The 17,312-nt window shown below is 43.5% G+C and overlaps 1 protein-coding gene across 1 annotated transcript in view; it reads left to right on the forward strand.

Moving 5' to 3' along the window:
- The first annotated feature begins 11,635 nt into the window (after positions 1 to 11,635).
- NTM (neurotrimin) overlaps positions 11,636 to 17,312 on the forward strand; it is a 957,218-nt gene continuing 951,541 nt past the window's right edge. The window contains exon 1 of the mRNA XM_040483562.1: positions 11,636 to 11,950. Within this exon, the coding sequence (XP_040339496.1) occupies positions 11,869 to 11,950 (82 nt within the window). The 5' untranslated portion in view covers positions 11,636 to 11,868. The remainder of the gene's footprint in view (positions 11,951 to 17,312) is intronic.

The following is a 17,312-nucleotide window of genomic DNA, read 5'->3' on the forward strand; positions in this document are numbered from 1 at the left end:
TAGCTTTCTAGGCTGCCAATTCAACACCTTTTATAGGCACTTAATTCACTCAGAAATTAAAAATATATACATACTCCTTACAGAAAGTACCATTATTCTTCAGCATGACACATGATTTGATTTTAAGCCTTTATATGTCTCTTCTATATCCTACTGTGGGTTAGAATCAGTCAAATGTCTCTGATGAATAGCTATTGCTGCATAGGCTAGTCACCTCCCACATAGACTCCGTTGATACCCTCCTGGAAGAATCTTTATCTCTTCATCTATGCAAAAGTCATCAATGGAGCTTACAGGGGCAGCACACGGACAAGTCAGTGGCTTGATGAGAATATTACACCATGCCCTCTTAACACTAGATCTCCTGTCTCTTGCCTTGCAGAGCAATATTCAGAATCACTAAGAAAGCTGAGTTCATCATCCTTGGCAAACCCCGACTCTCAGGTTTCCATCTTCACCGTCTCCTCTCCTTTCCCTACATTCCATATACCACACACACTCTTTTGATCTCACTGTCACCCCTTCTTTTGTAACCTGCTTTATAAGGAAGCTGAAACCTCTTCACCCTAAACTTTCAATAATAGCAGCTTAATTTACATACCACTTCCAGGTAAGATTCAAAACTTTTAGTTACAAAGAAGGAAGACAGTTTTGGGGTATAAGAGAAACCCAGGGGATATTACTTGGGCAGAGAAGTTTTCACAAGGAGACATTCAATCAAACTTTGAATGAAGGCATCTAGATATACCCTGGAATAAAATAACCACCACTGGACAAGGAATCAGAAGAATTCACTCTACTCCCAGTTCTGCTTCTAACCTATATCATTTTAAGCATGTTATTGCCCTTCTCTGGACCACTTCTCAGTGTAAAATGAGTGAGAGACACCGACAGAAATGTTCCCAGACTGTTTATTTCACAATGCTGCCCAAATCTGGCTGATGAAGTTCAGCATGGTTTTAGATAGTATTAAGATATTTTGAAGCCAGGGGATGCAGAAATTCATAAATCTTTCTTCAGACCAGACTTCTTCCCATTAAGTTTTCAAATTAGATATGTACGTGGAGATAAGTGGTCAAAGGCAATAAAGTGACACTTGATTGTCAAATAGGCTGAGTCATCAATTCCAACATAAGGAAGTAGGGCTGTCCCAGGTATCTCAAGAATGATCCCACCTTCCTCTAAGTTCAAGCTTGATTCCCACCATTGTACTATGCTCTCTTAACTGCCTTGTGGACAGTACACTACAACAAAGAGTTTCCTGGGGCCTGTGTATGTTCCAGAGTCACTCGTGTGTGTGACCTGCTAAAAGCCCAGGAGCCACTGTCCCATGATCTGCCCAGTTAGTCTAGGAAAAGCAAAAGGTGGGAAGCTGTCCAAGTCCACAGGGCCAGGGACTGGACTGGAGGAGGGGAGTTTCCTCTGTGGGAGTGATTTGACTTATTATGCATTCTGCCATATGAACCACCAGAAATACCAATTTTTATTGTTTTCACTTTCTTGTTCAGAATCAATAGCAGCTATGCTTCTCAAATTCAGTTCCAATCTCTTAGACATTCAAGACCCTCCAATTTTGGCCCAAACTACGTGTACTCTCAGTTCTTTTGAACACACAGTCTCAAATCCACCCAAGTTGGATAACCTTGATTCCCACCAAGCACCATGTTTAACTCTAACCCTTCGCTAAGCCATTCACTTCAGTTTGAATAACCTCCAACCTTCTCTTATTTAAAGTTGATCAAGGCAGATATCTTTCTTATACCTCTCACTGACCACACAAGGCTGCTGTGATCTTTCTGCTTTGAGTCTCAGTTTTATTTAGAATACAGGCAAGATCGGGGGTGGGGGGAAAGACAGGGGGTTGGGTGTTCAGAAGGCCTGACCAAATACTACCTGGGTAACTGTGGACAAGTTAGTTACCTTCTTTAATTGCACATTGGGGGTAATGGTATTCGCCTTCTAAGGACACTGTAAGGGCTAAGTAAGAAGGTAAATGCAAAATGGTAGCACAGTCCATGGCATATGAATTGTTTGTTAAATGGTAGTTCACTTTCTGCACCCTAATATTTAGAAAGAGGAAGGATTTGGTCCATCTTGACTCCATCTATGACTTTATTTTAAGTCCAATTTAATAATAACACTGACTATTCATTTTATAAAATATAGGGCCTCAGATACCTACATCTCTACCTAAGGTGTCATATAATATCCAGATATTTCAAATATATCAGGGAAAGTAATGTAGGAAGGAGAAGGAAGCAAAGGAAATTTGTATTCAACCACACTCCTGCATGTACCCTCTCAGTCTGGACTCTTTCAGTTGAAAGTAACAGAAACTCAATTCAAAATAATAAGCAAATAGGGGAACAGGGTATTCTGAGGCTGTGTCTGCCTTTAGGCATGACTCATCCTACTTTCTGTGATGTCCTCTCCTCTTGGTTCTACTTCCTTTTTGTTGGCTTTATTGCCTTGCAAACTTTCTCCACCTGTAAGGAAAGATACCCCCTAGCAGCAAAGCCTCTTTCCAAAAGCACCTAGAAAACTCTCAGGGAAGAAATGATTGGCCAGGCCAAGGTCATTTGTCCACTTCCATACCAACAGTATAGCAGCCACAGTGAAACCACATAGAACTAATTACATGATGGGCAAAGGAAGGAAAGTATGCCAGGCATTCAGACATTGCTCAAGTTCTTGTTCTCAAGATGGTGATGTGAGAAGGCCCTGAACTCATCACCTTACCAAATCTATACTTATTTATAGGGAAACTCCTTCTGAAGAAGAACCAAAAGGTGACTGAACAGCTTCTGCACAATACAGGTAGAGAGACCACATAGAAAATGGCAACAGAGACAGAGACACTGTAAGGAAGGGAGTCCCCAATACAAATGTTGTGAAGGTCAGTGGGAGGGATAGTACTGAGGGACATGAGCATATTCATCTGCCCTGGGACACAGAAAAAAAGCCACAGCTTAAAAGAGACACTAGAATATAAGATTCAGCATTAAACTCCACCAAACAGTAGGGGAGCTGTGGGAACTTTCTTGGGGTCCGCAGTTTATGTCCCTCTCCATCTTGATACCATGAAAGGAAGCAGGGGCCCTGGAAGTATGACCACCTCAGTGAGCCCACCTTGGCCCCAGAGTCCTGGGTCACAGAAAAAAAGCTATGGTTTAAAAAAGCAATTAGGATATAAAGGAACTAGCCCTAGAAGCCTGCCAAACAGCAGGGGCTACTGGAACTTCCTCTGAGTCTGAGGGGCTGGTGAGGGCTGACGATTATTTCCCCTCCGCCTTGGTAGGACACTCAAGAGCACATCTGGCACCATTGCTGGCCTTCTGTCTCAGTGAACAAGGCCTCTAGTGCATACAATCCCTGGACATCTGAGGAATAGAAAAATAGCTGCTATTTAAAAAGGCAACTAGGATATAAAGGAACTAGCTGTAGAAGCCTATAGGCAGGTAAGCTGCTGGAACCCTCTCTGGGTTGCATGGTTGGTGAGTGCCATGGTTTACATTTCCCTTCCACCTTGAGAAAGTGGATGGGAGCAAGTTCCAGGTCACTGTCTTAGTGACCCCCAGTCTCCTAACCCACACCAACCCCAGACATCCCACCAAGGTGTCCCAGGGTGGTGCACACTGAGACATGCCTGATCAGCATTCCTTACAGATCTAGTGGTCGTGACAAGGTGACACAGCTGCAAAGCATCCCAGAACACTCTAAGCCTTTGTTATTTTGGCTTCAGATGGCTTTCTAGAGCACCCCAGCATAGAACTCTGGGACCTCCTAGCTCACACCTGCTCCAGCCCTAGCCACCATGTGAAGGAGCCCTCTGCATGGAATGTCCCAAGAAGTCCCCCCACCCCACCGCCCATCCTGTATCCCATCTCAGCTCCAGGCATACCACGAGGGCATCCCCTGCACTGAGCACACAGGGACATTCCAACCCATGCCCATTTTAGTGACAGTTGTCTTGCCATGGTGTCCCCTGTGCTGAGCACCCTGAGACCTCCTGGACTGAGCCCCGTCTCTGGCTCAAGGTACCCTACCAGGGAGCTCTGTGTGCAAAGAGCTCCAGCACTTCTTCTCTTGAATTCACTTCACCTTCATCTATCCTGCCAGGAGATCCTCTGAATGGAGAGCCCAGAGATTGCCCTGGCCCATGCTCACTTCAGCTTTAGCTATCCTGCCAGGATGTTCTCTGCACAGAGAGCTTCAGGGGTGCCCCCACACATACCCACTTAGTTCCGGCCATCTCACAGTCCAGCCCCAGCATAGAGTGCCTCAGAATCCACAACCCATGCCAGAAATAGCTCCAGTCAGCCAGCCAGTCACCAGGCACACATAGTCTGCACAGGGGATTACCAGAAAGGAGAACATTCCTTCAAGTTTAGGAGAAGTATGTGTTCCACCTAATTCATAGAAGCAAACACAGAAAGTCAAGCAAAATAGGGTGGTGGAGGAATACACTCCAAATGAAAGAACAAGACAAAACCTCAGAAAAAGAACTAAATGAAATGGAGATGAACAATATGCCAGATAAAGCGTTGAAAGTAATGATCACAAAGATATTCAGAGGACTGGAGAGAGTGGAAGAACTTTGAGAACTTCAACAAAGAGCTAGAAAATATAAAAGAAAACAAATCAGAGTTAAAGAATACAATAACTGAAATGAAAAATACACTAGAGGGAATCAATAGTACAGTAGCAAATGTAGAAGAACATATCAGCAAAATGGATGACAGGGTAATGGAAAGCACCCAAGTCGAAGAGCTGTGCAAATAATAATAATAATAATAATAATAATTAAAAAAAATGAGAATAAGAACTTTGCACAGTGGCAGTTTGTAGCCAATGAGGTTTATCCAAAGTACAATTGTTGCTAATTGAAAAAATGAGAATAGGTTAAGTGATCTCTTGGATAATATAGTGAATAAATATTCATATTATGGGGATCCTAGAAGGAAAAGAGAGAGAAAAAGGCAGAGAATTTATTTGAAGAAATAATAGTTGAAAACTTCCTTAACCTGGGGAAGGAAACATATCCAGGCTCAGGAAGCACAGAAAGCCCCCCAAAAGATGAACCCAAAGAGATCCACACCACAATACACAATAATCACTATGTTAAAATTTAAAGATAACAGGAGAATTTTAAAAGTAGCAAGACAGAAACAAAAATTATGAACAAGGGAAACCCCATAACGCTATCAGCTGAGTTTACAGCAGAAACTTTGTAGGCAGGAAGGGAGTGTCATGATATAGTCAAAGAGCTGAATGGGAAAAACCTGAAACTGAGAACACTCTAGCCAGCAAGATTGTCATTCAGAAATGAAGGAGAAATGGTTCCCCAGAAAAAAAAAAAAAAGTTAAAGTAGTTCATCACCACTCAACCAGTCTTAAAAAACATATTAAGGGGATTTCTTTAGGTGGAAAAGAAAAAGTCCTAATTAGAAGAAAATTACGGATAAGAAGATGTAAAATATGACAGCATATATATAAAACATGGAGAAGGAATAAAATAAAGTTCTTTTAGAAAAAAAAAATAAATCAAAAAGGAAGGGTGTGGGGCACCTGGGTGGCTCAGTCAGTTAAGCATCTGACTTCGGCTCAGGTCATGATCTCGCGGTTTGTAGGTTCGAGCCCCGTGTTGGGCTCTGTGCTGACAGCTCAGAGCCTAGAGCCTGCTTCAGATTCTGTGTCTCCCTCTCCCTCTGCCCCTCCCCTGCTCACACTCTGACTCCCTCTGCCTTTCACTAATAAATAAATATTTTAAAAAAAGGAAGGGTGTAACTAATGGTGGATTTCTTGAGAAAAGCAAACAGTGAGCTGATGCAAATTTATTTAGAAAATGACAAAGGAGAACAAACTTCAGGAAAAGTAAAGCAAATTATAGAGTACTTAGCAATGTAAAGGAAGAGGTTAGGAAAAACAAGAATAACATAGAAGAGAGGCATGTTGGAAATTAAATAGCTATAAGAATTCCACTTGGTTTTAATGCATCTAAGAAAAATTATTTAAAAAAATTAATGTTTTATTTATTTTTGAGAGAGAGAGAGAGAGAGACAGAGCATGAGTGAGGGAGGGGAAGAGAGAGAGCAGGACTCAGAATTGGAAGCAGGCTCCAGGCTCTGAGCTGTCAGCACAGAGCCTGACGTGGGGCTCGAACTCACAAGTGGTGAGATCATGACCTGAGCAGAAGTCGGATGCTCAACTGACTGAGCCACCCAGGCACCCTAAGAATAATTATTAACAGAATGTGTATGTGTACAAAAGAGATGAAACAGTTAGGTAAGAATGCACCAATCAAGAAAGAAATTTATACAAAGAAAATTAAACTATGTTGGAACAAAAAACAAAAACAAAAACAAAGACAAAGACAAGAGCTCCTCAGACTCTTACAGACCCCAGGGGAAACTTTTTGGTAATTGAGCATCTTGAAGACAGTGGTTCTTTCTGTGAGGCTCTAATGAAATACTATCCATCAATAATTTGTTTTTCAAGCAAGCTGATGACAAAGACATGGAGGCCAATGTGTATGTTAGATATTACAGAAAGGCTAACCATTAGCTGGGTTAATGCACATCAACTCTGTGAGGTAGATACTATTATTTCCACTCTAAGGACAAGATGGGAGGAGATGAGATAAGAAAATTGAGGATCATGGAATTGAAGCTGATAAGTGGAATTAGACTCCAATCCAGGTCTTCTGATTTTAAGTGTTAATTTATTTGTTCTACGACTATGCCATATTGCTTCTTTTTCAGATGATGAGTAAAATGCATAGAAATCAAGGCCGGATGACTGTGCCTATAATTCAAATTAGAAAACACTAAAATTTGTGAGAATGCAGATTTAAATCTCTGTGTCCTTAATCTCTGTGCTGTGAAGAGTTAGACTTTCATTTTCAGTATCAGCTTAGGTAATTTATCAATAAATCAGGAAATCTCCTGGGAGAAGTCAAATTCTCAAAATAGACCCCACATAATTCTTTTGTACCCTAGACCAATTCCATTCACATCACAAGTGACCATATTAGGGAGCACATTCAAAATGACTTTTCAGGGAGAGCCCCTTGAAAAGGTAGACGGCTGCCTTCTTCCTGCCATGGCTTTCTCCCTCCCTGACTTGACACCACAAGTCAGAGCTGGATCCCCCTCAACCCCAGGTGTGTGGAGGGCAGGCCAGCTCCTTCCCTCCCCCTGAGGCAGGGCTCTTCCCAGCATCTGAGTGTGTGAGATCACCCACGGCACTGAGCCTCAGCTGAGGCAGACCACAGCGGGCAGACAGCAGAGCAGAGCAGAGGCTTTTGTTAAGTCCTGAACATTATTTCAGTGCTGCTCTTTAGATTTAAGCTCCTGCAGTTCTTTCCATAATAGCTGAGAGAAATAAAAAACACTGCCCCACACCCCCTTCCTCCCTCCTTCCCACACACCATACACACCTATCTCCTCCCCCTCACTGGAGCTTTCTGTCTGCGGGTCCTCTGGGCCTGGAACAGCATGTGTGCATGACTGTCCATCCCTCTTCCCAAGACTGGAGGGCTGCCATCAGGGCTCAGCTAGCTTTTGGACAGTGGAGCGGCTAGGCCCCAGTGACCTTCTTGGACTTACTGTCTGATTCAGGGAGGTGACAGGTATGCATGGGGGAAGTTTACAGAGAATCAATCCCTATTTGTACTAGCTCACTGCACACTATAGAATCTTAAGCTACCTGATGATGAAAAGTTTATGAAATGCCATCTTGGCTGCCCTCTCCTCAGAAGTTAGAGACCTCATCCATTTTACCCATCCTTATTCCTTATTTCTTATGCCTTTTCCTTATTCCTTATCCTCACACAGAAGAATTATTTCTGTAGTAAAATTCTCTTATCTTCAAGGGGTGTGAATGGTGAGCAAATACCTTTCTGTCTAAACTTTGAGGTGCCTTTCCTGAGTTTAATTTTGTCTTGAGACCACTCATCATCCTTTGAACCTGGAACTGGGAAGTAAATGGTGCATAATGTGCATCTAACTAATCCAAGAGGCAAATTGAGTCCCCCCGACACCTGATTGGAAGCACTTACACCTTCTAACTCAGAGGAAGGAGCTCTGATTGTTGAGCAAGGGATGGCAATTTCAAAGTATCTCCTTCCAATCAATCAGAGCTTCCTTAGTGACTTCCTCACATCTAGTCATAGAAATTCCAATCACAGCCACAAGCCACCCCAACTCGAAAGAGTACGGACACCTGCTATATGGGGGCAATTGCAACAATAGAGATTCCCAGCTCCAGGCCTGGAAGACTCTGAGACTAAAATGGAAAAAGGAGAGGAAAAATTCCGACTGTTTTGATGAGACCCATTTCATTAAGTAAGAGATGGGCCAGGCTGAAATACACCCCTCCATGTATAGCCCAGGATCAGCTTTTCAATTTGTAATTATATCAATGAGCTGCCAAGTGACCCAACAGGCCCAGATAGGTGACATTGTGTTAAACCCCATGACAAAGGAGAGGAGAAGATGGCTTCTTCAGGAGGAGGTTAACTGTGTGCTTTTGTGAAACATGAAGGCCATTGGGAAATTACTCTATGTGGTAAATTCAAGAACTGAAAGAGATATAGCTCTCTAGATAGTTTAGCATTTAGCAGCACTCAGAGCCCAAATTAGACTTTTGGTTTGGCAATCCCTGAGGATATATTTTGCCTTAGTGAATGCACAAAGTACAATTCTGAAACTACTCCCTCCAGGAATCTTAGTCCACAAGCACTGGTAGCTTCTCCCAATGATACATGGGAGACCACATCAGTCTCGGTTTGGTTAAAATAGTAAAACAAATGAAAATTAGTTGATGGTTATGATATATGGTGATGCTTATAATGGAATTCACATCACTGTCCCCATTTCAGATCTGGAGTTGATATGACAACCAAAGGCCCGTAGCCCCTAGGGGTCAGAGCCATTTGAAACCAGACAGATTCAACACCAGTCTGTTCTCTCAGTCAACAGGCCACCCTGATGATTACAAGTGTCTGTTGAGTGTTCCTGTCATGTGCCAAGCATGGTTACATCATTTATGTGTAGAGAGTAACTAATGTGGATCAGACATTAGGTTACATTTCACTTTTATTTTAATTTATCTTTAAAAGATTTTATTGCAACACAAGATGGGAGATCTCTCACAGGTCTCTAGACCCCCAAATTTAGGGGATGCGTTTTCATCTCTAATTTTTAATTTATGTTTCCCCTGGCCTGCAATATTCTTCACTCTATCTTATATCTAGTCTCTAGCTCACTTTCAAGTATCATGACTTTTACCATCTCCGTAGAAGTTTTAAGAACTATCTATCAGAAAACAGCCATCTATCATTTTTTTTGCATTCTGATAAAATTAATTATGTGTACCAACCATTTGCAATTCAGTTAACTTTAAAAACAATATAAATGTTTTCTTTTATATGTATTTCATATGATTTGTAATCTCATATGCTATTGAAATAACAAAAAAGTCATATGTAAGAATGATATCTACTTGGGTCCATCACAGTGTTTAGCATAGGATAATATTTTGGAGATTAGTCTGAGATGTAAATACTTGGGTTCAAATCCTGGTTGCATTGTGTACCAACTGTGTAAATGTGGACATGTTTTCTTTGACCATCAACGTTCTCATCTGTAAAATGGGGATGACAATAGGTGAGAACACTTCATAAATGAAGATCTAATGAGAACAATGCATGCAAAACATTAAGCATCATCCCTGGCACAAAGCAAATGCTCAATAAATATTATTATTGTTGTCACACATATGGACACTTAATAAAAATTGGTCAGTGTACAGATTTATGGAAGTTTAGGGTGAAGACATTTACAAATGTAATTGCGTCTGCTTCTCCAGGGAGGAACTAAGGGCTTATGGATGACCCAAGGTCTTTATTATCATTCTGGAGAGCAGTGGGATGAAGGTAAATAAAACCCTCCTTTCTTCTGTACTGTACTGTTCACAGTTGCCACAGCCATTCCAAAGCATTTAATTGCACTTGTCACTCTGCTGAGCACCACACAAAAAGACTAGGAGAGAGATAAAATTCTCGTCCACTGGGAGCTCACAATATCAAGGACATTTTGATGGACATGTGAATTAGAACATAGTGGCAAGAAAAGAAAAAACTCTGTTAGCATAAAACACCTTTAAAATTGAGAGATCCTAGAAATTATTTGAGTTCTCTAACTTTACAAATGAGAGGCCAAGGATCACAGAGGTAAAATGAGCTATCCACAGTCCTTTGGTTTGTATGAGCTGAGACAGGTCTACAAACCTCAGTGCTCTTGCACTCAGTCACTGGCCTGCACACGTCTGGTCGGCCTCTGTTCTTCACACACAACCTCTTAAACTTACTCAGAATGGTAGTACTGTTCCCATTTGCCTGTATGCTCTTAAATATAAATGGGCAAGAAGTACTTTTGTTCTATGCAGTTCAGGAATATATGCATTACAATTATTATAGGGGTTACAAAGAAGTATGTAAATTAGCTGTGGAGATCTGGAAGAAATATTTCAGAAATGTGTGTAGAGACATCGTGATGGTATATATTTATCAGAATCATCTAGGAAGGGTTCTTTGAGAGGCTAAGTGTTCCAGAAGTTTATTCACATCGTACAACTTCCTTTCCATATGAAGAAACTAAAAATTCATATCAGCTTCCTGGTCGTTAGAGCGAAAAGTCCCTCTAGAAGTCATTGTGCCCATTTGAATATTTCTGTCTGATTTTTATTCTTACCCATCACTAAGGAGATGAATGCCTTCAACTCTCTGAGGACATTTTATAACCACTCAGAAAGTCCTTCAGCATGTCTGACTTAAATCCACCTTGCTGCAGTTTGAGACACAAACCTTATATTATTCTTTTTAATGAATGTAGGTTGGCTGCAACATATAGAATAAACTCATTTCTTGTTCTCTTTTGAGAGGGTTCCCCTTCTTCAGACTGCAGCTCTCCAATCTCAGAAGCCTCATCCTTTTTCATGGTATCATATACACATGGCTGACTTTGGGAAATAAATTAAGTGAGTGAAAAATAGGAGTAATACAGGTATTCTGACACAGAAGTGACAGCAGAAGAAAATAGAAAGTTATTTATTATTTTCAAAGCAACTAAGTAGGAGGTTGATTGGGAAAAGCTGAAAGATGAGAGAGAGAGAGAGAGAGAGAGAGAGAGAGAGAAATCTGTCACTGAATGATATTTTCATTGGAGAGGAAAATAGGTACCAACAAATGAAATTTGACTCATCTTTGCAAGTTTCACCGAGCATGAAAATGTCCCTTTAAAATTTCCTGTAAGCCGTTGCTGGCTATGGGATTTTTCTAGTGCATAGGGAATCTGAGTTCAGGAGGCCAGGGAATGCCAGAAGGAAAGGGATTTTTTGAAGCTTGGGGCTCTGAGACTGTCAGTTTAAAAAATGAAAGTAATATAGAAGGGGCAAAGTGGCATTTATCATTCCTTCTCTCCAGGCTCCTGTCTCTTTAATCAGCTAGCCTGATTTGCCCAGTAAATGATTCCTGAGTGAGTGAGTGAGTGTGTGTGTGTGTGTGTGTGTGCCTGCGCGCGTGTGTTGTAGCTCTGTCAATCCTTGGATTAGAACCAATGATTGCAGCTTGTAGGAGGGCTGTCCAGGGCCAGATTGTACGATGTGTCTCAGTGCCAGAGTATGAGTAGAGATAATTACTGAGAAGTCACACTCTCTCACACCCTCGGCTTTCTTGTTGTGTCCTTCAGCAAAACAGTGGATTTAAATCTCCTTCCAACAGCTTGAGAGCAACGCAATCTGTCAGGAAAGAAAGAAATAAAAAACCGAACCTGACAAAAAAGAAGAAAAAGAAGAAGAAAAAAAATCATGAAAACCATCCAGGCAAAAATGCACAATTCTATCTCTTGGGCAATCTTCACGGGGCTGGCTGCTCTGTTTCTCTTTCAAGGTAAGAGCTTGCTATTGATTTGCCTACAGTAGACTCAGGAATCGTACAGTGTGCTTTATATGATTCGCAGGCTCCCCGAGTCGGCTTGCTGCACGGTTTGCAGGTGGAGGAGAGAGCGTTTAAACAGCATGGCTGGGACTTCATTCTCCCTACCAGGCTGTGAGAATATTGATTTGATTCTGGCTGCTACCGGAATGGGGGAATGTATATGCATAAGTAAAATGTGTCTGGTGCTCCATTTAGGTGCGTGGCTATGTACTGGTCTCCCCGGCTTTATGTACATTCTTGCACACATACACAACAGAGCACACATGTAAGCAGGGGAAAATTACAGATTCAGAGGACATCGGGGTTGCTAATGTGTTGCTTATGTTACTGGGAAGAAATTACAAGAGGAAACTTTAAATATCGGCCAGTAAACTTGCAAAGCTTCTAAAAAGGAGCAAACTGAAAAACGCAGGCTAAGAATAATCAGGTAACTGTGCATCCTGTAAGATTCTGGTCAGAGATACAGCTTGAAGGGATGAATCAATTTGCAGCAGAGGTGGACAACTGTATTAGTTTTGAATGTGTTTGGGAGTGTGTTTGTGGTGGGGGCAGCAGGGTTGGGGGAGGATAACAAGCCGATTAAAGGCAGTGGGAACACTCAGGAGGATCTGAAATTCAGGAAAGATTTTCCAAGTTGAAGGGAGAGTGGCAATAAGAGTCGAATGCTAATTTTCTTTTTATTTATCTGCGGTGGGAAGCCCAGGCACTGGGGGCAGCAGTTGAGGGTGGGCTTGCTCCCTGGCCCAGGGTACCGTTTGATGTTGGTCACGCTGCGTTGGGGTGCATTTGGAATCTGCTTCAACCTTGAGTCCATTTGCTGCACCGTGTGGCCCCCCGCTCTGTTCTAGCTCTGACGTTCCAGCAGCGGTATTATCTGTTCACCTGCTTGCTCTCGCCCTCCCCTGTCCTCTGGAGGGTCTGACTTACCTCTTTCATATTAAAGGTGTTTGAACTCATCAGGATTGAGACAGGCAGAGAAACTTTCCCTGGGTGGTCCAGCAGAGCTTGCAAAGAGGATCCCATGCAGAAGCTTAGTCCTGTGCCTTGATTCCCAGAGGAAAGTTCAGTCTCACTAGGTGAAAAAGCATGGGGAGTCCCACCCACCTCGTTCTCTTCTCCTACCGCAATATGGAGTTCTCACAGTCTTGCCTATCCCCACTTCTGGTCCTGCCGACCCCTCTCTGAGGGTAGACTTTGGGGGTTGCCTCTGGCCCTTTGACATAAGCTGCAGTGGTTATCATGCGGACCCACACCAGGTGGGCAGAGAGGACCAGGCTGGGAAGAATCAAATGCATGTGTACCCTTGGCTGGGCTCAAGGAGGAAGGCAAGGGGGTGCTGGAGGGGTGTGAATAAGATGGCAAGGAAGTTCATAGTGGTTGATTTTGCAGGGATATCCTTGATGTCATCTGCTGCGCTCAACCTCAGAAGGGCACTGGCCTCAGAATCTCTCTCCTTTCCCATAAGAGCATTGGTGGGTGTAAGAGTAAAGGAGCCAACTTGGAGGCATCCTTGACTGACTCGTCTTATGTAATATGGAACAGCAGCAGTGTGTATGCACATGTATGTGTGTATGCATGTGTGTGCATGAGGTGGGGGTGCACACCTCTGCTTGTTCTGGGTTCATAGGTGCCCACCTGGTAAAAGCAAAACCCCAACACTAGTGCAGTGAGGAAACTGAGTTCAGAGCCAAGCTTCTATCATGCTAACAACAGAAATGAAAACTAAGTAGGCAGAGGGTAGAGTGGAGGGTCACAGGTAGAGAAGGGGAAGGTCTCAAGTCCTCAGTAATTTCCATCTGTCCTGAGGTCTGTGTCTCTTCTATCTATACATCAAACCGGAGACAATGGCCAAACTTCCACCATCAACAGCCCCATTGGCAGCGTGCCAGGAGCCCCAGGGCCATACTGAATTTACATATAAATTAGCATACGTGATTTTTTTTTTCATCAGAAATAAATGCAGGGAAGCATAATATTTGCTCATACTTTGAATGATCCCTAAGTAGATGAGCAGAAAGTAGCGGCACAAAATTCTCCAGGGTGAAATCTGATTTTGTGGTCTTGTTTCTCTCATGGTGTGGGGATTGTGTGATGGGGGGAGGCATATCTTAGACCTCCTTACATGCTACCAAATTTGACTTTCCTTAGGAGAATAATGGCCTTATTTGTGCTGTCCACCTCGAGCCAGCTCTGAATATGTTTCAGTGTGTCATAATAAAACAGGCTGCCCAATTTTAAGGAAGAATAACCCCCAAAGACCCCTATACCACATGCCAGTTGGGCAGGCAAAGGTGATGTCTGTTTTCTCTCTCTGGGGACAGAAGCTCGAGTCTGCCAGCTATCTCTTATCAAACTTACAGAATTACCGAGGCAGCCCAGGTCTTGCCTGCAATAATCCACCCCTATTGCATTGACCCAGTGGGACTAGTTAGAATGCAGTACACATTCCAAGGCAATTTTTTCTTCTCTGTTTTTGTTTTAAGCTGGCTCTTCCTAGAGCTGCTACTTCCTGGGTTTCTTGCCTTCTTAAAAAAGGTATCCAGGGCTAGTGGTATTTTATGGAATCCTTTCTGACCCTTTCCTCCCCACACCCCAACCCAACCAGCAACCATGATCCAGCTTAGCAGGGGCGGGGGGGGGGGGCAGTTTCCAAGGGAATCAGCGCTGATTAGTGCCGGGCAGGAGGGAGGGGGTGATTAGTGCCCTGGGGCTCTGGCCCTAAGACTCACCAGGGTTTATTAGCCAACAGCTCCTCTTTCCTGGGAACAGGAGCGGGGAAGCCGGATTAGGCGGCTGTCCTTTTCAGCACACCGCCCACCTTCTGCCACTGAGAGGCTCTGAAAGGAATGGCTGGTAGTGAGGCAGCCCTTCTCTTTCTAGAAACCCAACCATTTCTCCTTCGAAGGATTAATGCTCCCTTTAACACCTTCGAATGAGCTTAGCTGGATTCCTGTCTTACCTTTCAAATTTTCCCTCATCTCATGTCCCACATCAACTTGAATCTGACCACTTGAGACACAAACAGGCAGAGTAGAAGGAAAAGGAGATTGGGGCTAAGTTCAAGCTCTCCTTCGGCGGACGCCATTGACATGGACCCCTTCAGGTGGGCAGATGGGGCAGCTTCCTGCCACTCACAGGAAACATTGGGTGCCAGCAGCAGCCTGACTTGGGTAATGTTTCTGAAATGTGAGGGAGGCAGATGAGACCATAACAATGTTTACGGGCAAAGTGAAAAATCAGTGTGGGATGAGGGGACCCTAGGCCTGATGTAAGTACTGTGGGCCATTGAAAAGGAAAAAAAAAGGTCAGGGGAAAGAGACAGAGGAATCTCACAAAGTAACAAAGTAGACCCTGGAGCTGCCAGCTCAGGGCAAGTTAGAGGCAAGTCGTGCACAGCACAACAAACGCAGCTCACCTTCATCCTTCATATTCAGTGATGGACCTCTAAGCATTTGATCAAGGGTGACTAGAGAGTCCAAGCAGTGACCAGCAGGCCTTGCTGCATGAAGACCATTCTTAGGATTGCAGCTTTAGTTACCAAGTGCAAGCCTAGTCCTGGTGGTAGGCCCTCTTTTTTTGACACTTTTAAAGCCAAATATAAGGCCAAGAATGCCTTCTTATGAGCTGGATGCCTAGCCCCTGACTTCTGTTTTCTCTCAGTAAGCCTCTCCTAGAATGCTGAGCTGTGCCTCTGCTTTCCTGCTCCACTCTGGAATATCTTCCAGCAGTTCCCAGGGTTCTGTCCTCTACACGCCTGCAATCTGGTTGCCCAGAGTCATGGTGACCTGGGCTGGGACCAGCTACTTGTCACAGATGGCCCAAACAAACTGGTGTTGTCTTCAGCCACAGCTTATCCATTGGGATGCAGTGATCCCTCCTAAAAGCCTAAGAACTGATAACATTTCTGCGTCACTATGAGACACATGATTCTGGCATGTACAGGAAACACATGCTGGAACAATTCACAGCGCTCGTCACTGCCTACTCATGATGAACACACTTTGGGTGGGACCATCACATCTGGGATTTGGCTCCGTTCTAGTTTGTTTTTGTTTGTTTGTTTGTTTTGCTTTGTAGTTCATGGCCTGCTCAGTCCTGCCCACCAACTAGAATGCCAAGAATGCAAACAAACTTTGCTTTACATATAACCTCAGCAGAGGCCCTACAGACTCTTCAAACACTCTAATGAGCATGCCTTCCAGGTTTTGTGCCAGTTCTAGAGGCCTGTGTGAGGCTCGGTGGGAAGCATGTACATCTGAGCTCAAAGTTCTCTATGTCTTCTGTAGGGGAAAATCTTTCCCTCTGTGAGCCTGTCTCCCCACCTGCCTGCCAGGCTGGGGAGCAACTCCCCTGGGTGTTGTAAGGACTCATTAATGCTTGTAACACTCCAAACATGTGGTGCTAAGTGGAACTGCATGCTGAGACCGGTTGTATTTATGCAGTTTACTTCCTTTCTGCTCTATTGGCTTGTTAAATGTTTACTTTATGTCTACAGTCATTTGAAATTCAATAAAACAAATTAAACATAAAAGATGAAAACCGGCAAAAATAAGGTAATCAATGGCATACAGGCCAGATGGGGTCCGGTGGCGCCATTGCCATCCTCCTCTGGTGGTGGATGCTTCCATTCCCTTCCATTAGCAACCACAGTGGGAAAGAGCATGCTGGCCATCCACCTGTAAAAGGAGACTTCTTCAAGGAGGTGCAACGCTGGCTGGACAGATGGCAGAGAGGGGGAGAACAGGGAGAAGATATCTGGAGCTAAGAGTTTTAGAGGGTAAAGACAGTTCTGTCTGCATTGGAAAAAGTGGGTAGAAGAGGACTCAATCCTCTGCTCTATGATTTTGCTCAATAATCTCTGAGAACTCTATGTTTTATTTTCTGCATCTCTGTATTTATTTATGCAACCTCCTAGATTAAGTCTACTCGTGCTATCACTGCTTAAACTTAAAACATCTATGTGTACATCCACCTTCCTTCTCATTCTGCCTCTCCCCATCTCTCCCACCCTCTTTCTGCCCTCTCTTCCCCTTTTCTCTTTTTTCTCTATTTCCCTTTTTCTTTCTTCCTTTCATTTTTCCTTCTCCTCTATGGGAACAATAATTGATCAGTTGACAGATCTAGGTCATGCTGGCAGGGGTTGCTCTGCTTCATGCAGGCTTGCCCAGGAGAAGGAGGGAAAGTCTGTCTTCCCAGTCCGCAAGGAGCCCAGATGATGCAGCGCAGCAGGGGGAAGGGGGGACAGATGAACCGGTGGGCTAGTTCAGGCTTCCCCAGCAAGAGTACCTGGGAGCCCATTGATCACAGAGTCCTC

This window comes from Herpailurus yagouaroundi, unplaced genomic scaffold, assembly GCF_014898765.1.
Source record: "Herpailurus yagouaroundi ecotype Mexico unplaced genomic scaffold, PumYag 161, whole genome shotgun sequence".
NCBI classification, from domain to species: domain Eukaryota; kingdom Metazoa; phylum Chordata; class Mammalia; order Carnivora; family Felidae; genus Herpailurus; species Herpailurus yagouaroundi.